Source organism: Stegastes partitus, unplaced genomic scaffold (genome assembly GCF_000690725.1).
Source record: "Stegastes partitus isolate 25-593 unplaced genomic scaffold, Stegastes_partitus-1.0.2 Scaffold109, whole genome shotgun sequence".
Taxonomy (NCBI): domain Eukaryota; kingdom Metazoa; phylum Chordata; class Actinopteri; family Pomacentridae; genus Stegastes; species Stegastes partitus.
Genome location: NW_007577840.1, coordinates 633,760 through 656,188, shown reverse-complemented (window position 1 = coordinate 656,188; position 22,429 = coordinate 633,760). Strand labels below are relative to the sequence as shown.

Genomic DNA, 22,429 nt, shown 5'->3' with positions numbered 1-22,429 from the left:
AGTAGAAAAAACATCAGGGAATATGTTTGTCTAAAATGATATGAATCACCTGTCCTATATTCTCCCAATCAGATGACTTCTGGCTTTCATCCTGAAGGCAGGATGTGCCAAAACCTTTATACGTGAAATAAAAGATTGTGAGATTGTGAGAGCTGCGCATTTATGGCTTTCTTCTCCTTTTCTGAGAGAAAAATTTTTTTTTCCTTTGTCTGCTTTGAACAGCTGCGTCTCGAGATCAACCCCCATTCACAGGTTCCTATCTTTTAACCAAGACACGGAGACCTAATGGGTTTCAGGAACATGTGGCTGCTCTGTAGATACAACACTAATGTATAGAAAATAACATGCCCCACTACATGTGGCCCCAGGGTCAGACCAAGGTTACTCAAGTGTGATATTGTGCCCTCCAGTGTATTAGCAATTTAAAAGCTGCTTGCTTAGCAGGCTGCCAGCAGCCAGAGGACACAGCTGTACTGACTATTTGCTTCTATAGGCGGGAAAAGATAGGGGGGGGAAAAGCTTGTGGCGTCCAGATAACACAATACTTTTTTTTTTTTTTAGTATTACACCACATTTTGCTGAATCACAGAAATAAGTATCTTGGGCATAGTGGGTCTGCGTGCACGCTGTGATGATGAGCCTGTGCGTGTGGTTTATTCAGAGTGGAGAGAATGAATGGGGAATGAAAGAGATCACGCTTCAGTTTCTGCAGGGTATACGCAGAAAAAAAAAACCAGGCCAGCACTGGACAAGGAGCCCCAAAGGCTCTTTTTCTATCTCTCACTGTAATTCCTTCCCCCCCAACACCACAGAAGCACACACAAAGACACATGCATGCAACACACTGAGCCAAGCACACACAGTCGTACACACACACACACACACACACACACACACATGGCAGTATATGGCCAGAGGGGTTATCTCTCTCTGTCCAATAAAGACTCTGCTACAGCTGACATTTCACATTCCAGACAACTAGGTCATAACTTGCAGCAAAATGTGGGCCTTGTGTGTCTATATATATATGTAACTGTGTGCGTGTGTATTTACAGCTGCATTCAGTCCTGTCGCAGAATGTCTGCTATTTCTGTTACAGTAGGTGATTTAAAATTAGGGTGACATTGGAAGAAAAGATCATGTGTGATTGTGTTAACAGGACCTAAAACCCCTTAATTCTGCACCGAGGGCAGGTGAGACCACTCTGTCACTTCTCCTAAACAACTGTCACAACCAATCAGGTTTATTGGGCAGGTTGCCCGCTAATTGGTCGGCTAATTGAGTAGTCATTCTCAATTTGCAAAAGCCGGGCACAGGTGGTGGAGGGGAGGGACAAGAGAAAAAGCCACAGCCAAAGCAGTGTTCCACTGAAGTCAGTCTTTTTTTTTAATCCTATATAGTACCGCATAGACGGCATACATGATGACAGGACAGGAATAGACATGCATTGCACACTCCCCCCTGAACTCCATCCAGTCCTATTAGATCAGTATTTGCCTCAAGGAAGCAAAGATGGAACGATGCATTTTTAATGTATTGGAACACGATAGAATCCTAACATGTCTTATTAGTCACAAAGCTGCTGCTGGGAAGTATGGCGCTAAAGTTTTGTTTGTGTACATCATTTGTACACATCAGCACTTTTGAGCTGATGGAACATAGGAAAGCTACTGTGTTGGATGGTGTCTTGTTGTTGGGTCACATGGATAACCCTTTTGCTTTCTGTAAGTGGTTGTATTACTGTATTTTGCAGTGTTTTTATTTATTTTTTATTTTACAAAATTAAGCCACTTTCAAGTACATAAATTTTACATGTGCTGCTTTGTTTTTCTTTTTTTCTTTTTTAAACTTTCTTACAGGTTTGAAAGTAGGTGACGAGATTCTTTTGCTGAACGGTAAGCCTGCTTCTGCCCTCCAAATGGATGATATGAGGACTGCGTTTGTAAACCAAGCTCTGACCTTGAGCGTCAGCACGCTGCCCCAGCTGGACCCTCAGGTGCTGTGCTCCCTTCCACCCCGGCGCTCTGATGGGGAGCAGGACCCGACCACGGACATCTTCTCCCAGAACCAAGGTGAGGCTTGAAGCTCTGGATAAACTAAGTCGTGTTTATTGGATGATGTATACATACAGTGTCCTCTAGTGACAAACACGGAGTGCTTGGGTTCTAGTTTCAGATTGTAATTTAGATTTGTTGATGACCATCAAGTTAAAGGGAGAAAGTCAAGGTTGAAAATGAAATGAGCTTTTGATAAATTTGACCTCGTTGAAGTGATTCATCCTGTTGTGCAAGAAATTTTTCAGTTTATTTCAGAATTCAGGGAACTATTCTTAATGATACGTTATTAAATACTTGAGAGCAAATTTAAAAAAAAAAAAATCAGCTTTATTGTTGGACTCTTATGTTGCATTATCATGCACCCGCTAAACCCCCTACTTTGGGTGGTGAAAAAAAAGGAAACTGCAGATAGTGATGCTTCTTTTTTTTAAGCTGAGGGTGAACAGGGCGATCTGCTAATTATGCATGTATGCTGTCTGATAGCTAACCTGCAGGCAGCCGCCAGCCTTCCTCTGACCTGCTCGTTTTATTTGCGCAAGGGCACCATTTGTATTCCTTATAAACTGGGGCTCGCAATGCACAGGCTGACAAGCTGGCATTGTTTACACAGGGACTCAGAGCAGTATGAATATTAATATGAATCCTTCAGCAGTGTGGAACTGTCATTGTGGAGGATATGCCATATGCAAAGGGTCAGACTGAGAGTAAAACACTTTAGCAGCCAGATGGAGGTTACTGATGATGTCATGCTTAAGAGGATGCGAGTGTGCGCAAGAGTTCTTCAATACGGTGAAAGACTTTAAATTGGAGATTTCTCCTGCATATGGATGGAACAATAACCAATTAGACTATACAGCCACAATATGATAGCAATTGTGTCATGGTGGAAGGTGAGGAAAACAAGCTGTTCGTTTTCAAAGCAAACATGTATAAATCCAGAAAGAGGCCCAGACACTTTAACTCCGTCTAGACAAAGAGGATAAAATAAATCAGAGGAGGCTGTGTTGTGGGTTTTACAGAAATCTGTAAAAGGCTGTGACTCAATGTATCAGAGAAGTCCCAAGTATTTGATACACATGTCTGTACATTGCCCATTGTCAGATCTGTTTTTGTGTCTGTTTGTAGAGGACATCCTGGATGAGGTGTCGTGTTTGACACTAGAGAGCCCAGACGAGACTTTGGTGGAAAGATCTCGACTGACCCCGCAAAGCCCCGGGGATCATCAGGAAGAGAAAACGTGCCTGGGGACTGGACAGAAGGTAGGAAATGGCATGCAAAGAATCAACTTCGATATGTATGCACACTAAGACAAACACAGACGCATATGCGCAACAGATCAGGGGATTAACAGTTCGAAAGGATGGCGTTTCGCACACACCCTGTCAGGTGTCTCACTGCAGTCGGTGAGCTTTCTTTGAGTCATTTTTGACTCTTTGCATTGTCATCTTTCTGTCTGATTGCTTCAGGGGAGCGTGCTTTATTTCTTACCTATCCTACATCTTTCTTCACCAGTGTTTTTTTCCCCCTATGAGAATGTATACGTGAAGCCACAAAGGGAAACATGAACAAAGATTGGGACAGACAGGTCAAAGGGCTTTTACACCATATGTTACACTTTTTAATATAGGAGGTAATTGCATAAGTCCAACTGGATACTTAGAGTAAATTGTACATTCAGTCAAATCCTCTACCATCCTCTGTCGAGCACCCTAATCATATTCTTACATAAATAGCAGTTTTCATATGATGCTGACAGCACATTACATGATGCCGTGTTGTGTGTGAATCTGTCAGTGTTGGCACAAGAACAGATGTGCGTACAGTACGTACTGGATGCGTGTGTGCTCTGGAGCACAGAAATGGAGACAGACAGGTGAGTGAAAGAGCGAGTGAGCAGCATCACTTTCTAATTAAGATTATGTCTGGTCTGATCAGGGTCTGCGCAGTGATTGCTGGGACAGGCAGTGTGCCAGCCAGTCTCCCTTGGATACGGTTGTCACTTCCATTACCATGGCAATGTCTGATAGCCAGTAATCACCGGAAACATTTTTTTATTTTTTTGTACCTCCGTTGATAGCCGAGACATGAAGCAAAGATGAGGAAAAGGGCAGGTCGGCGCTGTGTTCTCTCTTGGATGTGTGTCACTGAGCTTCAGTCTTGATGGAGAACTAACGGATGAGGTCAGAGCTGGCTGCAGTCTAGACTCAGTCCGTTTGGACAGAAGCGCTTCTCTGACTCCAATGTGCCATCACTAGTTGGAAGCAAAGTATGAAAAGATGAGAGAAATCTAGACAGATAGGGGTTTGCAGGGTGGTTTTATAGAGACGGGAGGGCTGCTCGAGTCTCATCTGGGTGCACTTGATGTGAGGAAAACAGTTAGTTGTTAAACTTTACAAAACTGTTGAAAGCTTGGCACGGTCTCTAATTAACATTTAAAGAACTTTGCTATTTTAAGCGCAAAGTGTGTCTGAAAGCTGGAAGAAATCAATTCAAATCTATTCAAACAAGTGAAACAGAAGAGAGCATAAAATGCAGCATGAGATCTTTATATAACTCAGTTTGTGTAATGTGCCGTTTAATCACTTTAATGTTTAAAAGCTTGAGCGGTGTTGCCAGAGCCAGAGCTGCATGATGTTTATACAGCAGCCTAAATGTAGGTATTGGTGAATTTAGGACAAATGTGTATGTAAAAGACGTGTTAAAAAATAAATAAATAAATAGTCTTCAGGTGTTCAGTCAGCACTATGTTTGTAGTTCTAAACCTGCTGTTCTGGGTTCTATATCACCAGATCACACAAGTGAAACAAAGCGCTCCTTGGGAGAAATATGAAGGAGGTTTTTATGACTCTTAAGGTGTCCCTTTATGTTTAATGTTCATGCTTTTTTCCCTCACATAAACAGTCCACACCACAACTATTTGGATGGTTAAACATTTTTTGTTCTTCAGAAATTTAAATTGAATATGCACATTTTAAATGTTAACTTTAAATTGAGCTTTACATTAATGCTGAAGGAACTCTTTGTAAAATATAGCCTTGACCATGTAATTGAAACACACATGGTCAGGGTTAGAAAACAGAGATGTTGAGGCTCACAAAAAAAACAGACATCCATTAGAGAGATATCAGAGTTAGTTAGTTTGTCATGGACAGTGGGAAACGTTTTCAAAAGCAATTCCACTCAGGAAAACATGAACATGCAAAACAAACTGGTAAACTGAGGAGCACGAGTCTTGTGAGTAAGCGGAGATCATTGGCATGCTGAAGACAAACCCTTGTATGACTGCAGAGCAAGTCAAGAATGCTGTTCCAGGTGTTGGTGTGCATGTTTCCTGGTCAAGAACCAGGACAGAAACTGAACAGCCAGGTGAGACTTTGTAAAAGCTCACAAAAGAACTCAAGTTTATGACTCCAAGGCATATTACCTCATCTGTCAAACATAACATTGGTTCTGTTGTGGTTTGGACATGTATGGCTGCTAATGCTATAGTTGGACTTACTGAGGGATTCACTGGTGACTGAAGTAGCAGGATGAATGTGGAGATGCTCAACAGCATTCACTGTGCTTAAATTCTACCAGATGCATCCAACTTATTGGACATTTCCTCATTTAGCAGGACAATGATTCTAAACATACGGCCAAAGCATCCTTAAACCTTCTTAGGTCTTCAAGGGCTGAGTCAGTGACCTGATCTCAATCGATCGAAGCAGAATTCCACTTGCTAAAGACCACAACAAGCAGGTTGGTATCCTGGGAGAGCGTCACCAAGAAAGATCTAAAGGTCTAAATATTAAATACATTGATCTGGTTTGACTTCACATTTATCTGTTGGGTCATTATTTGAACCCGTAAACTTTGAATATTATCTGTTAAGGGGAATGTATCTCCGACACAGAGCCTGAGGAAAACCAAATATCCAAACACAGGATCTGAATACTTACAGTCTGGACTGTATAAAGAAGCTGAAACAATTCCCTGCAAACAACTACACCAGAACAGGTTAACAGTAAAACAAAACCCTGAAGGTCTGTACATGATCTCCAGCTCACCTCTCGGTCTCTCACCCACTGCTCCAGTCTAAAAAATTCACTGTCTGATTTGTGTTCTAATTTCCATCTGCTGCCTCTTTTCTTTTTTTTTTTTTTTCATCTTCTCCTTCCTCCACCCCTGTTTTTCCTTGGCTATTTGATTTACTGTCATATTTTGTTCCCATAATTAAGAGTAGCAATATGACCATGTCCTGTCTCAGACATGACAGCTCAGTTTTTCTTTCTTTTTTTTTTCTTTTGTTCCGTCTGATCATCCAGTCTCCTTATCTGCTGTCCTTTTGTTTTGAACGCCCTTTCCTTTCCTCCTGTCCTTCCAGTTTCTTTCTGATCTCAGGTCCTTTTCCAACCTCCTCCTCGCTAACCCCCTGCTGCTCATTATCATAAACAACATGAGGCTGCCGCTGGCTCTCACACAGCTCACTCTCTTAGCTCTCTATCCGGCTGTGAGCTCTGACCTCAGCCTGAGCACTTGGATGCTTTCTTTGCCAACAAAAACAAACCAAACTTACCACAGAATCCAGGGGAACTACCACCAAAATCATTAATTTCTCTTTTCTTAAAAAAAAAAAAAAGTTGCTCTTTTTTTTTTTTTCCATACATGTTGATCTTTCTTTTGTTTCCCGGCTCTCTCCTATTTGGAAAAGTGCCGAAGTGCCGAGGACTGCGTCTTACCTCATTTCACCCAGTGCCTGCAGTCACATGGTGGCAGAGGACTAGAGAATAAGAGACGAAGTGGGACAATTTTAATTATCCCCACATTCTAATTACTTCATTCTCCACAGTGTTTCACATCATTTAGTGGAGATAAATGAGTGTCTGACTAGCCGGAGGAAATGGGAATGTTCATTATTTTAGACAAAAGCAAGACAGAGCAACCTCCCCAGTATGATAAACCAACCAGAGAATAAAACAGTGATTGCTTGGGATAACAGCAGTAATAGAGATGACGGCGATTACCAGTGTTCTCGTAGGTGGAGTCAGCCTCACGGACAAGTGCTGGCTATAATTTAGAAATGTCTAGGCTTAGGGGCATTTGAAATGGAAAATACATTATGCAGTGACTGAAGGGTGGAGGCGGAGGGGAGACAGTTTTCATCAAGGTTTGTTTTGATTGACTCTTGATTGTACATTTCAACCCAGTTACTTGCATGCAGTGCTTTTGTTTAATGTAGTTAAATTACCTGATGACAATCCATAAGTGCTGTTTGTCTTTAGCCTCTTCCCTTCAGCCCTTTCTATTTAATTTTTTTTTTTTAAGATGCTCTTTCACTTGCCATCTAATCAGTCCAAGTAGTGGAAACTAGCTAAATAAATTTACTCAAGCACTGCATTTAAGTACAACCTTGAATTACTTTTACTTTATGCAAGTATTTCCATGTTTTGCAACGTAATACTTTCACTCCACTACATTTTAGCAGAAACTGTCTACTGTCCTCTACATTCATTTGATGGCTTTATGGTAGAGATTTAGCGCACTGGAGAATATAACAAGCTTGTAAAATATGAAACACCGTCAAAGGTTCAATGACTGGTTTCCTTTTTTGGCTTCTGATCACCTACAAAAACCAGTGTGTAGTGATTTTTTCCAATATGTTTCTCACATGTTTTCAATTGAACAAATATTTAAATGGTCTAACATCCCATTAAAAAAACGTAGTAAAAAAAGTAAAAAAAAGTACAAAAAAAAAAAAAGAAAACCAATTTAGGTATCAGACCTTTTTGTTTTTTTCAGCATTGCTCTCCTACTAATGAACTGATGAGCCCTTAGAGCTATCTGGTGTCCCTGCATATAAAACTTTATGTACAGTAAAAATTCTTACTAGCTCCACCTACAGCAGCTTTAATAACAACATGCTTCATATGCTTACATATTAATAATCTAATTATGTTGCATATAATATTATATCAGAGGGAGCAAACCTCTGAATTTTACTCTTCTTCACAATACTGGGTTGGTACTTAATAATAGGCTCTGAATCCTTCTTCCACTAGTCAGACCTTCACAGCTTTGTCACAGTTGTTGCTGTTTCCCAGTTTACCACCAGAGGGAGCACTGTGCTGATTCATGAAGCCTGCAGGACCACACAAATGTTTGCAGTGTTAACACTGAGCAGGCAAACCACACAGATCAGCTTGTGTTTACTGGAATATTTCCAGAATGCAAACTTTATTTGATCCTAATCCTTATGTGTGTGTTTGAGAGAGATATGACAATACAATCTGCAGTTTCACTTAAATGCACATTGCTGATTTTATTTTTCTATGTTCTCTTATTAATGCTGGGCCGTCAGTGCTTTGCCTTCATAACTTTGTAGGAAGAAACTTTTCTTTAAAGTCTAAATGTTGGCACATACAGTTGTGAAGACTGGTGTCATAACATAATCATCCTTTCAATTCAGATTAAATGATTAAAGCCTCTCTCTCTGTACATCCCATCATTCCTCATGAGGATTTATGGATTTGCATGTTTCTCTGGTTTTCCAATGAGACTGAACTTCAAGACTCATCCTCCCCTCCCTTCCCCTCCTACTGTGTTCACTGACATTGACAAGTACATGCCTGTTCTTTTTTGAAAAGCAGTGTCCAAGCAGGGATGAAAAAAAAATGAGTACCGTCCATGAATATATTTTTCTATTTATTCATCCATGTGTACATTTCTGCACACACACACACACACACACATGTATATTCATGTGAGTGATGCGTTTCCATGTGCCAAGTGTGTGGATATGCGTAATCTCTGTTTATCCTCGCTCTCGCTGTGCGGGGCTTCAGCTGACGGGCGTGAGAGCAGGTTTGTGCTTGTCTCCATGCTCCTCCCCCATACTGTACTTTTCTACCTCTCTGCTCTGAAGGGTGAGTCGGAGATGTAGCACATGTGGTAAAAGGATAAAGATTTGTCTCTAGGGTTAGGGAATGCATGCATTGGACTTACAGGAGAAAAGGTATTGCTACCGTGCCTCTTTTTTTTTCTCTACACTTTCTGCTTTAATTGTCCTAAACTGTTGTTTTCACATGTCTGGGTTCAAGATTTTGTTTTGCATATTTGTGCTCATTTGTTGCCAACAAATTCTTTCTTTATCAGACTTGATGTGCGTCATTAAAACCATACTTGCATTTGACAAAGTGTAAAATTTTGTTCTTGAAGCTTTTAAATGTTTTTGACACAGATTTTGATCCCAAACATTTTACTAGGTATTTAAACATCTTTGCAGAAAATCCTTCCCTTGTATATTCAACTTCTGAAAGGCTCTTTTCTTATCTCCGCTCTCATATCTGCAGATCAGTTGCATTTAAAGCAAGGTTTTCATTCCGCTGACTGTTGTATAACCCTAGTTTCTCAGGAATGACAAGTGTGCAGAAGGTGTGGTTTTGTTAGTTGTACCTGAAACTCCAGTCAGGATGTGTACTTTACTGGTTTGACTCCCAGAGAGTAGATGTTTAATGCATGAGGGAATTTCTTCTTTTGCTGCGATGGTATCCAGATATTGCTTCTCTGGATCCTGTGATCGTTCTGTAATTTAATTGCATTATGCCGTGAGAGCGATATGAAATATTTACCTTTAACAAGGCTGCTGTCCTCAAATGTAGTGACACGAGTCTCTCCAAGCTGTGATGAAAGAGAGAGAGAGAAGGCAGATGCCTGTTGTCCTTTCCTCTTGGAAGTGTTTGGCTCTCACCACCCACTGCTTCCTCACCTCCCATTCTCTCCTCCTCCTTTCTCCTCCCATCTTTTCTTCCGTCTCTCATGAGGACATGATGTTTGATCTTGTTATTTAATGTTGTATTCTATACCGTTACCACCACCGCCGCTGCTGCTGCTGCTGCTGCAGCACTCAAACACCTGGACAGAAGAGTGAGAGACGCAACAAGGACAGAGACAGAGAGCAAAGAAGAGAGAGTGGAAACAAGGAGATGACAAGAGAGCGCGCAGAGACAGTCGCGGGATTGAGAAAGTGATTGGATAGACGCTGTAGGATAAGGTGACATGAGAGGGCTGGTGTTTGTTGCAATCTGCTCTCTTCAATCTGTGTAATGACCTATTTGTTCAGCTGAAACCACAGTGATTTGAAAATCAGCGGTGCAGAGTGAGTAGCAGGCATTTACTTGTACACTTTTGTTCAGTTTGGCTGGACACATTCAACCTCCATACATTCTGCACAGTTCCACATTCTGGGAGGAAAAAAAAAAACAGCCTTCTGGCACTTTGTTGTGAAGAGGAATGGAAGCTACGTGGACTTGAAGAACAGGACAGGAAATGAACACCTGACTTCTCTCTGAAACCCGTTTGAACTGCCGGGATGTCAGCTTTCAGAAGGAGCAGGAATTCCAAACCCTCGACCGAATCCATCTATGATATGTTACAGCTGGTGAGCCGTGCAGTCTGACATGCGAGTGGGTGTACGCGTGTTTGTGGTGGCTCGTGTTGTGGATTTGATCCTGCAAAAGGCCAGTGATTATGTCATGGTACTGTATCAGCGGTGCTAAGCTCCTACTTTAGTTCATTTCCCAGTGGAACAACCCAGTCAAATAATTTATGTAATATTTGTGTCTGGAGTCACGTGTGAGTCCATGGATCACAATGTTCACATTTGATGATTTCATATCATCCTGTTTATATTTCAAAGGAATGGAAAAACAAAACGGCGTCACTCTGCTGCAGACACAGTGCTGCATGAAGTATCTAATATGCTGTATATTATCAGACATGGCTAAGTTGTTGAGAAAGTTACAAGAAATGACAATGTCAGATTGTTTATCTTGAATTTAATCCTTTAAATCGCACAATCTAATTACTGATGCAGATGATCATTTTCTGCATTATGGTTATTTGTCAATTAAGATGCCATTTGGAAAGTTAATTAGTGCTGATGGCGCAGCGTTCTGCAGCCATCCTTCTTCTCCTTCCTCTGTGCCCATCTCCTGCTGTCATCTGTCTCTGTCACTGCTCCATCTGTCACTTGGCTGTCTCTTTTTCCTCTGGCTGTCAAGGGCAAGACCTCACTTATGAGTAGCAAGACTGACAGTGTCGTTTCATTTACAGAGAAATGCAAATTCAGACACATTATTACAGCATGGTTCAGTGTTTCCGTTTGATCACTGCATCATTTTCTGCTTTTCAATGTTCGGTCTGGTTATGGACACAATTTAATGGTCACTTAACATATTTGAACATTAGCCATGAAGTCAGTACAACTTGTTCTCAAATGTGTGTCTGAGAGACTGGTTTGGGGAGTTTCAAATTGTCTGCAATGCAGATACTTCTTTGGCTGTTCTAATATGAGGAACACTTTGTAAGTGATGCTTGCAAAGTGGTGTGACTGACGAAGACACTACAGAGGATTCGATCTCATAATAGATTGTATTATTTTTCTTGCACTAGGTACTTTTGGTTGATTGTGTGATCATTGTTGTGGTTTACTTTAAGTCCGTGAAGGAGATCGTCTTGACGCCATGAAAGGAAATTCAATATCAGCATCTATGTCAAATTGTGTGTCTGTGTGTATGTGTGTGTGTGTGTGTATGCAGCAGTGTTGCAAAACTGGTTTTGAAAACCGCAATGGAAAATTGTGTTTGTCATCGCTGCGGCCGAACAGGAGACAAGCCATGGCATCAGCAAAGACAAGCCAGCTGACCAGCTGTCTGTGAACCAGTCAGTAGAAGCACACAAGCAGGTGCAGAGTATTATCACAGATTACAGTTAATAAACACTTTCACCGACCCCCCATGTAGATGAGGGGTATTTTTATGACATACATTTGCAAAAGGACTTCCATGAGTAACACTGATGACTGCGGGACTGAATTAGAAACATTAATCCCATCAAACTAAGTGGTGGCTGAAAATTGGATTGCCCCAGCTTTGTGTTTTCTACAGATACAGATTTTTCGGTTTGCATCATCTGATCAGCTGTGCACAAAAGAATTCCACTGCAATGGCTCACTGGGTCCAGTTGTGCTACTTTGTCATGGTTTCGGTGTGTTTGTCGGTGCTGTAAATCCCTACTAATGTCCCTCCCTTATTAAATTAAACCGGTTTTTATTCCTTAAAAGGTTTGTTTCATTAATGATGGTTACATGTAAGATTATAATGAAGAGGGATGTAAGTTTTGGTGTTGGTCTTGGATAGAAGCTACATTAAATAAGAGTTTGGAGTGTAAATCCAATGCAGTTGGTGTGCGATGTGTGGGCTGAGCTCATTCATTCCCTCATAGTTCAAGGAGATTCTTTTTTCTTATTGACTGCAAGTCCAGGCTGACTAGAGACTGTAAAAGATGTCAGTATACATCTCTCCATCTCGGAACAGAACTCACAGTTCCAACAACAGCCTGCCTGGACTTGCAAACAGTACTATCAAACAACAGATTCACAAATGTTTGATATGAACCCAGAGACAGCTGAATTTTCACTCACAGGAACATTGGGTTGTTCTGACAAAGGAAAGACGAATAATTCAGCTTTGTCTTAACACATCCTGCTTCTCGCCTTTGATGACGCTGCTTTGTCCCTTCCTCTCTATTTTTTTTAATGTACCCATGTGTACACCTTCCCAGCCCTGTGACTACTAAAGAAACCATTAGGTGTGGACAGAATCTCTTGATTATATCATTTGTGTGTTCTTGTGTGGGTTCCAGTGAGTAATTCTGAAACTGCTGCTGCACATCAGTAGAGAGGATGATGCATCTGAGCTTTGCAAAGACACGTTTCTTAATCTTAACTCATCATTATTAGCTTTAAAAGTAGCAACAAGGTCAACTTCTATTGGTGTTTATAGCCAGAGAGAAGCCCAAAGGGAAGAGCCCCTTATTTTTTAACTATTAGGCCTACTACCAATTTAGTCTGGCAGGTCTGCTCATGCTTGGTATTTTTGATAGCAGGGATGTAGGTGGGTGTTGTCATGGCAGGTTTTGCAAGAATGTGCTGTATGTATTGTTAGGAGTGCATATTTTCCAGTTTGTTTACATATCTGTGTAAGGGCAATATGAATATTGGCATATTTTGTGCTCTATGAAAGCAGCACAACGAAGGGGCTTTTGTTGTCTGTTTATAAAAATGACCCTTAAAACTTCGACAGATACACAGATTATGACACGTCTTGTTGCCTCTTTCTGCACAGAGCACGGAGCAGGTCACCGCTTTCTGCCGCAGTCTCCATGACATGAATCCCCTGGAGTGCCCTATGTCATCCTCCTCATCGTCGTCTTCGTCATCCCTCTCCCCGAGCCCAGTGTCGGCTCTGCCACCCACGGCAGGCGCTGCCACCCAGAGACAGCTCTCCCACGCAGACAAACTGCGCAAGGTCATCAATGAATTGGTGGAGACGGAGAAGACTTACGTCAAAGTGAGCGTTTCATTTGTTTAAAACAGTCTTTAAATTCAGTAACTGGTGAATCATTCCATCTTTCTGATAATAATGCGCATGCAGCTTCATAGATGTTTTTGCTGAAAGTGTGTCATGGAGGGTTAAGTTCATACCTGTAGGAGAGGACTTCTTTCTGTTATTAAAAAACCTCGATAATGACTCCTCATTAAACAGCCTTCACATGAACAGACACCCACGCACGCACTGCCTCATTCCTCCTTGAACATCTAACAGGCTGAACTTGTTCAAATTTCTCATCTTTTTCAGGACCTGAGCTGCCTAATAGAGTGCTACTTGACGCCTTTGCAGAAAGAGAGCTTCCTTACACAGGATGAGGTATCCTGGATCTGCATGACCCAAGAATAAAAAGCTGTTTACAAGCTGTAGATACAAATAAAGCAGTCATAATCAATGCTGGCAAGGTAGTGCTTATGGAATGACTGATTTGTGTCTGTTGCAGCTGGACGTTTTGTTCGGTAACCTCGGGGAGATGGTGGAGTTCCAGGTGGAGTTTCTCCGAACACTGGAAGACGGAATCAGACTGGTGCCAGATCTGGAGAGACTGGAAAGGGTGGAGCAGTTTAAGGTGAGGGAAGGGGGATGTCTTGACCTCACTGCATCATTCATTTATAAACCCCCACTTTTGCATGGCTTTAGGATCTTTTTCCCACTTGATTTTGCTACTTAGCATCTTGGTATTCCTAGAAGAATTCATGATATACTGTAGCTTACGGTGGTATTCCCGTTGCACAGACACATGTTTGCCCTAACTCCTTTTGGCACAAAGTTGACAGTTTGGAACACAGTTGAGACATTTGCTTATTTAGCTGCTTGTCAAAATAGTAATTCCGACTTACTGAAGCACAGCCTTGTTCAAAAGCAATGATATGAAATTGTGATATCGTAACACGCCTGTCTGCTTCCACAGAAGGTGCTGTTCTCCTTGGGTGGTTCATTCCTTTATTATGCCGATCGCTTCAAGATCTACAGCGCTTTCTGTGCCAGTCACACCAAGGTCCCAAAGGTCCTGGCTAAAGGTAAAAACACGCACACATTGCCGCTTCACATCAATCACGCAGTCACCACTTAGTCCTTTGATAGTTAAACTGTAATTTATTCTTCCATCTGTAGTGTGTTGTAGCTACAAAGGTAGTGTCCTAAAGGAAGCATGTTGTTTTAGTCACAGGCCCTGCAGTACAGATGGTGAGCTGCCACTTGATTTTTGTATTTTCCGCTATGGTTGCTATCCATAAGAGACACTTTAGTGGCCACTTGCTTAGGTGCTTTTCTTTCATCTTAAGCTGGTGTCTTTTAGCAGCAGATGTCTTTCAGCTGCAGTGTGCTCCTCTTCTCATGTGCAAAATAAATAATTGCTGATATTTTGGCTCTTCGCAGCAAAGACCGACCCAGATTTCAAGGCCTTCCTGGCTGAGAGAAACCCCAGACAGCAACATTCATCCACGCTGGAGTCTTACCTCATCAAACCCATTCAGAGGGTCCTGAAGTACCCGCTGCTGCTGAAGGAACTCTACTCCCTCACGGACCCCGACAGTGAGGAACACTACCACCTGGATGGTAAATCTGCATCCTTTTTTATTAGTTTTATTTTCTACTATCTACAGAGCAAAAATTCATTAGGATACAACAAATGATAGTGTCTCACGATGACTCACTGTTTCATTCAGTTGCAATGAAGGCCATGAACAAAGTCGCGAGTCACATCAATGAGATGCAGAAGCTTCACGAGGAGTACGGAGCGGTTTTTGACCAACTCATCAATGAACAGACTGCCGATAAGAAAGAGGTAACATGTTCAAGGATATCAATTCAATAAACTATCCAATTATTTGTTTTCAGGTTTTATTTATATGTTTTCTTCTGTTTATCTCAGGTGGCTGACCTCTCCATGGGGGATCTGTTGCTACATTCCACTGTGGTGTGGATCAACCCTCCAGCCTCTTTGGTCAAGAGTAAAAAGGACCCTGATTTAGCTGCTTTTGGTAAGGGTTAATGTGGATTTTTGGAATACATTGTGGACATTATTTTGTCCTACTTTTGGCTTTCTCGTTGTAGGTTTATTACAGGTGTAGTTGTTTACGTAGAAATACAGGGAGCTTTTACATAATTACATGTAGACTACTTGTTGACAGGACTCCAGACTGGGACCAAAATGGTCTCACTTGCCACCAAAAACAGAGTGTGCATGCATTCGTTGTGTTTCCCACTCATAGAAAAGGACGCATGTAAAATCAAAATTAGTCGGTTTCATTTTGGACAAATCTGATATTAGAGTGCCCTGGTTAACTCTTCATTTTTGGTCACACACCTGTCTCAGCACACCGCAGATAACAACATCTACCACAACCTGCAGTGTGGGGCGATTAGGGAACATCGGTAAATTGTAGTGTCTATCGATAAGAAAATGTCCAGCAAGTCATATGTTTTTTGCCTGTGACAGGGTGAATGAGAAAGTTGGTCTGGAGCCCTGACTTGTTGTGCATCTATGAGCTGAAATCGACAATCAGAACAGTGTTATTAGGAGAAAGAAGACTTTTAGATTTACCCTTAAGATCTGACCAGTTTGTAAAAGTAGCATTTATTGGATTACTGTTGGGTTTGGTTGTATTACAGCTAAAAACTGTCTTTTTGAGTAATGATGGGTTAAAAAAGGTTTATTACAAATCCATTTAATGCCTTGTGCATAAAGCAACAAGCTTCATGAAATACCTGTAGTCACATACTATACTTCAAATGCGCAGTTACACTTTTCTCAACAACTAAAGCGCAATTCTCCTGTTTATGTGAATGTGCCGTGCTCCAGAGATTCACTGCATACTGTGTGTGTGAGAGCATCTTAACAGCTGCAGGCACGTTGCACTTTACTTTATGATACTGTCAGGTTCAGGTGCTATTTCGGGTAGTGGAAAAAATAAAACCCAGTCAGGCATATTACATGAGGGATCTTTACATTCTTTTTCACTTTTTATGTGAAGGGAATATTAATGGGATGTCATGCAGTTCCCACACACCCAGAAGTGCCCAGATATATTTTAAAATTCTACTCAGTTGAGACATTTTTGGCAATAAATATTACATTCGCATTGCATATGGGCTTTTCATCTGGCGAGGTGATAGCGAGTAGAAGTGGTTGCTTTGCACATGTGATGTTGAAACTTTGGTCCATTTTTTATCTTTTCTTCTGCTGATGCATAGTTTTGTAACTAGAAGTGTTCACTGACATCCAGCATTAAACTGTCATTGTCATAAATTGGGCAATGAAATGTCCTTTGATATATGCGATGAATGACTACAAACCCTTCCTAATGGTTTCCTTTCATTTCCCTCTTCATCTCTCCCTTGCCCTCGTTTAGTGTTCAAAACAGCAGTTGTGTTTGTGTACAAAGACTGCTCCAAGCACAGGAAGAAAATCGTAAGTCCTCTTGTTTTTTTTTTTTCTTTCTCTCTCTCTCCTTGCCTATTTTCTGTTGATTAATTCCACTTTGAGATGAACTATGCTGGTGGATGTGCTCTGTGAAATGGGGCTCTGTGTTTCCTCTGAAGTGCTTTTTTTAATGTGTGGTTGTTTTTTTTTTTTTTACGTTTTGGATGTCACACTGAGACAACAAAGAAATTAAGTTTAATGCCTTTCATCTTGGGAAAATGGACTGATTATTGACTGATGATGTTTAATGAGGACAGTCACTGGCGACTGAACAGACAGAGGAGATTTTATACGCACACTTGCAGTGCAGTGGATGGTAGCGTGCGTGTTAAACCACCCATCTGTCACTGCTCTCTTATGCTCTCTGCTGCCATGATGATGCATTGCAGTGGTTGTGTATTAGATATCCACTGGTCTTTTTTTTTCCAGGGTGGATCTCATCGTGCATCTGTGAGTGATGAAAAAGATCCATTCCGTTTCCGTCACATGATCTCAACAGACTCTCTGCAAGTCCGAGCTCTCACAAGTACGTAAAATTTAAATATTGTAGTATCAAGCAAACCTAATTTTGTTTTTTTTCCCACTTAGTACCTTTAGCAGTTTGAGGACTGATTTGGTCCCTCAAAAATGTCATTACAATTGCTGGTTTTGTTAGTGTTGACCCAGTGATATGAGTCAATATCACAGCTAGACCAAACATAAAACTCAAGTCTTGACTAAACACGGTTGGCTCACTTATTTCATCTGTGCAACTGATTGGTTTAACAAACACATAAAATCATGTAGCTGCAGTATATATTGGAGACTTGTACACTATAATTCCATCAGAAAACATTTTAATTATCTCCTCATTAGTCGAAAATGCATTGTACAAAAAAAATCTGCACCATGTGCAGAGTTTAATTTGTGTCACCAGGGGAGCCAGAAGCCTCAAAATTGATACTGTCACTCAACCAGATGTCTCCATAATAAGAGCCTGTTCAATGGGGAAACTTATGATGGGATTTTGAATGTTAGCACGTGTCACAGATTGAATGTCTGACCTACATCTTCACAAATTGGACAGATTTGTGAGGCTATAGGTTTTTGGTAGTGATGGAGGTCAGTTTTGCTCATTTTTTGCAGTAGAACTGATCACTACTTGAAAGTGCACACAAGCCATTATAATATTCTATATGAGGAAAAAAAATAAAAAAATCTGCATTTTTATGCTGGGGTCATAAAAAAGATCATTTGCATGTGAGAATCTGTCTCCCAAACCACCACAGTTACTCTTTGGACAAATCAATATTCTCTGATAGTCTGTGCTGCTGCTTTTCTCTCTCCACAGAAAATAAATGATAACATTTGTAAGCACAATAGATAAATACCCATTATTAGCTCTGCGTGAAATCTTCCTCGCATCCTGTTTCTGTCTCAGATGCACCTTAAATCACGCTCTGGCAATTCAGCTCTAGTATGACTGTTTATCTTCCTAATGGCCCGTTGTTAACGGAAGAGAAATTAATGACGGAAATTAACTGAATAAGTTTTATAAATGTAGATCACATCTCTCTTCTCTCCCTCCCTCAGACTCTGAGGCCACAGCGGTGTGTGAAATAATCCACACAAGGTCTGAATCTGAAGGAAGACCAGAGAGAACCTTCCAGTTGTGCTGCAGGTATTGTTCTTGTTGGAAAAGCTGTATGCATGTATTTAAAACATGCAAATTAAATAGCTTCAAACAAGAGATCTTTCTCTCATATACTGTTTTTATAATCATCTGTTTTTGCCTGATTCACAGTTCTCCAGATAGTAAGAAGGACTTCCTGAAAGCAGTCCACTCCATCCTGAGGGAGAAGCAGCGCCGGCAGCTTCTTAAGACAGAATCTCTGCCACCCAACCAGCAGTACGTCCCCTTTGGTGGGAAACGCCTGTGTGCCCTCAAAGGGGCTCGGCCTGCCATGAACAGAACAGGTGGGTGTATCTTCTGGTGTACATGAATCTCAGTGTGCTGCTGGGACAAACCTGTCCCTACAACAAATGTGTGATATCACTAAAATACAATATGATGATCTTCTCCGTTCTAGCATCAGCTCCATCTCGAACGCTGGCCCGCAGGAAGCTGGTGAGGAACCGCATCACCATCGACACTGACCTGGTTTTCCACGGCAACAACAACAACAGCAATGACTCCAACCTCTCCCACCAGCCCTCTTACCCGTCCTCCAGCTCGCCGCTCTCCCAGCACGCCCCCCTTCAGTCCCACAAATCTCAAGGAGAGGACACGGACCGCTGGGTGGAGGAGCAGTTCAACCTGGGCTACTATGAAGACCAGTGTGAGGGGATTGACGTGGGGCAGGTGAAGGAGACGGACATTTTGAGCGACGACGATGAGTACTGCAAGTCTGTCCGAGCTGCATCGGCAGAACCGAGCGCCCTGGAGGGGGCGATGGAGGGACTGGACCTGCAGGGAAAAGAGACGAGGAACCTGAACGGACGAGCCGAGACCAGAAGTGAGATCATGCAGAGCGTGATGCAGGAGGAGGAAGTTGATCGAATAAAGCACGGCGATGATTCAGGCTCTGTAGACTCATTCGCATCCTGTGGCGTCTCTCTCTCCCGCTGTGCCACCCCGACTCTGAAGCTTGCCCCCTTGAAGCAGTGTGCGGTGGAGGGCGCCACGAATAAGGACCATGACGTCATCTGGGTGCGGCGGGATGACTTCGCCAACGGGTGCAACAGTGACGTCTTCTGATTGGGGACTGATGGAAGACAAACGCTGATTTCTTCCTACTTAAAGTAGAAGTGTACGAAAAGGTGGGAACAATTGGATACAAGCTTTAAATAAATAAGTGTATAGAAGGTCTTCAGCCTCGGCCAGTCCTCCCTGCATCACGATACTGTCCTCTTCTTCCACCTCACCTGCACCTCCCCCCCCAAAAGTTCTGACAATCCTAAAGTACCGAAACAGCCAGTGTGTAAAGAACAGCAGCTACCCTTGAGATTTCTCATCCAGAGCTGCTTAAAGAGTGAACCAGAAATGATTACACTGTGTTTGGACACACACCCAGGAACTACACACACCACGTGAACATATGAACAAGACAGCACTGCATGTACACGCAATAAAGCAAGACAGAGTGTGTGTGTAAATACATATATATGTATAAATACTGTAAGTGCATATAGTACACAGAAGCACAGACACAGAGAGTCAAGGCAGCTACTGTACCTTGCACACACGTTGTACTGAAGAGACGTCACCGCTGAACTTTGACCTTCTGGCCAAAATGTCTATTTTTCAACACAGGAATGTGGGTGTTCTATTTTTCTGAGTCAAAAAAAAAACGTGTTTGTATCTCAACACTCAAGGGCTGTGTGTTACTGAACTTCTCTTCAGGGGCTTTTGGCTTAATGACTGCTGTGTAGAAGATGGTGAGATCTAACTAGCTTTATTGTGCTTTTTTAAAAAACTGTTTTAACTTAATGTCAGCTGCACATCGGTGTATAGTCAGGGGTACAACAGAGTGCCGTTAAGCTCTTGTAAATGTTTTGAAGCTCACCTCGTCTCCTATTATTATATCCTTTTTAAAAGATACTTTGGACAACAGATAGTGTAGATTATTTAATCATTGCCTTTTTTTTTTTTTTTAATTTACTGTATTTTTTAATGTTTACACCACATTCAGCTGCCCAGTGTTACAAACTACCTTTTGTGTGTTCGGTGCCAGTAACGGGCTTGAGAAAGCCATCACTTTCATGTCCTTTCACATGAATGTTCAGTCTTTTACTTTTGTTTCTCAAATAAAATAACATTTTGTTTTTAATATACAGGACTCTCTCTTTCCCCCCAGGGGCCATGCTCTCGTCATGACATAACATAATTCCCGCAATCCTGTTTACTTGAATTTTCTTTGCTGTTTTGAGAGGAAGTGTTCAACGGAGCCATGTTTGTGACTGTACTGTGACTTCAAGGACCAATCATGCGGTTGAACTGTCATCCTCTACGGGATTCAAACATCACCTTCTGCTTTTCGCCAGCTCCTTTTTGACTTTTGTCATGTCAAGCGGTGACATTTTACATCACTGGCTACATTTCCGCATCACCTCCCTGCATTCCTTCCTCTATCCACCAGGCTGTGCTGCTTCACTGTGTCACCACAACAACATTCTCTGCTCAACACAGTGGTGCGCACCTTAATGGATGTATTGAACATGCACTTAATACCCAACTGTGAGAGGAGGGGGGGAGGGGGGACCTGCGAGCTACTCTGATTCAGAGTGAGGGGAGAGTGGATGGAAATAATACTCTTTGGATGTTCTTATTGTAATTTTATTTTTATTTTGTATTCTAATGCTGGTTTCATAGAGTTGAGCTTACTGGGTTACTGTGCTCAGTAAGGACTTCAGACTGTGAGGTACAATCACCTGGCCTTGGAGGCAAATCCTGTGAGAACCCCGCCCCCCCCGACTCCTTCCTTTGTACTTTTAAAACTGTGTTCGTACATAAAACTGTGGAGCGTTTTCATTTTTATGTTAAAATAAATTTTCTAAATTTATTGCTGAGTGTTTCTTTTTCCTTTGATGTGTGTTTTCTGGTGGACATTTTTCTCTTCTGCAGCTAAAAACCCCCATTTTTCATCCAAAACTGTGTTTTATTTTGAATAAGGTAAAAAAAGAAACAAAAGACTTACACTATATACACCAACTGTCAGTTTCTAAATGTATTCTTTAATTGAATATGAAGCGATCCAATTTCTGCAGCACTATGACACTTGAACATGCATGGTATTTAACAGAAGCTCTACCGGGAAACTCCTCTGTTCAGTATTCACATCAGGAGACTGTGGTGTTCGGATTGTTGCCCAAGGACTCCTTCTGGAGATGCTGGATGGTCATTTTCTGAGTTAATTAAGTTTGTCTATATGCCGACTGTCTGAGGTCCAGGTTGACTTGGCAGGTTTTCTCAGATCACTTGGCTCCCAGCTTTAAGACAGTTCACAAACACTGTGATAAACAAAATGTCAATTCTGACGTGATGTGGGTTTTTTTGCTTGAGGAGAGCAAGACATGGGAGGCTGTGGGAGAGTCTGGCTTTTTCAAATGCCACAAAATCAAGCAAGAGTCCGGAGTTAAACTGCAGAAAGGGTTAAATGTAGTGGTGGATGGTGGGTTGTACCCTCATAAATCAATGATTCAGTCAGATTTATATAAGGGGGGTTAAGGCACATAAGATCATTTTATATAAAGTGCATTCCCATTGTTCACACATCTCATCTTTTTTTTTCTTTCCTTTCTAAAGTCCTGGGACTGGATTGGAAGGCATCCAGCGATCCAGTCAGATAAATCTCACTTTTCTGTAGTGAGAGATAATCTGGCTTCTGCCCTGTAACCTGAAGATTATTCTCCTTTCATCACGACCGGAGGAGAGAACCATTGCCAATCCATCTGCTCCTTAATCCAAACCGACTGTAGCCAAACTAACCACAGATAACCAGAATGAGACCACGCGCACTTTCAGCGTAAAAGCTGATGTG

At 41.7% G+C, this 22,429-nt stretch overlaps 1 protein-coding gene across 1 annotated transcript in view; it reads left to right on the top strand.

The window, feature by feature from the left end:
* Positions 1-21,451, top strand: part of LOC103354493 (TIAM Rac1 associated GEF 1) — a 57,391-nt gene extending 35,940 nt beyond the window's left edge. Inside the window, exons 16-29 of the mRNA XM_008277878.1 lie at positions 1,860-2,072; positions 3,183-3,316; positions 13,223-13,447; positions 13,736-13,804; positions 13,929-14,054; positions 14,397-14,505; positions 14,864-15,043; positions 15,154-15,272; positions 15,360-15,468; positions 16,840-16,898; positions 17,340-17,436; positions 18,483-18,570; positions 18,694-18,866; positions 18,980-21,451. Coding sequence (XP_008276100.1) covers positions 1,860-2,072; positions 3,183-3,316; positions 13,223-13,447; positions 13,736-13,804; positions 13,929-14,054; positions 14,397-14,505; positions 14,864-15,043; positions 15,154-15,272; positions 15,360-15,468; positions 16,840-16,898; positions 17,340-17,436; positions 18,483-18,570; positions 18,694-18,866; positions 18,980-19,647 — 2,369 coding nt within the window. The 3' untranslated portion in view covers positions 19,648-21,451. The remainder of the gene's footprint in view (positions 1-1,859; positions 2,073-3,182; positions 3,317-13,222; positions 13,448-13,735; positions 13,805-13,928; positions 14,055-14,396; positions 14,506-14,863; positions 15,044-15,153; positions 15,273-15,359; positions 15,469-16,839; positions 16,899-17,339; positions 17,437-18,482; positions 18,571-18,693; positions 18,867-18,979) is intronic.
* The last annotated feature ends 978 nt before the right edge of the window (positions 21,452-22,429 follow it).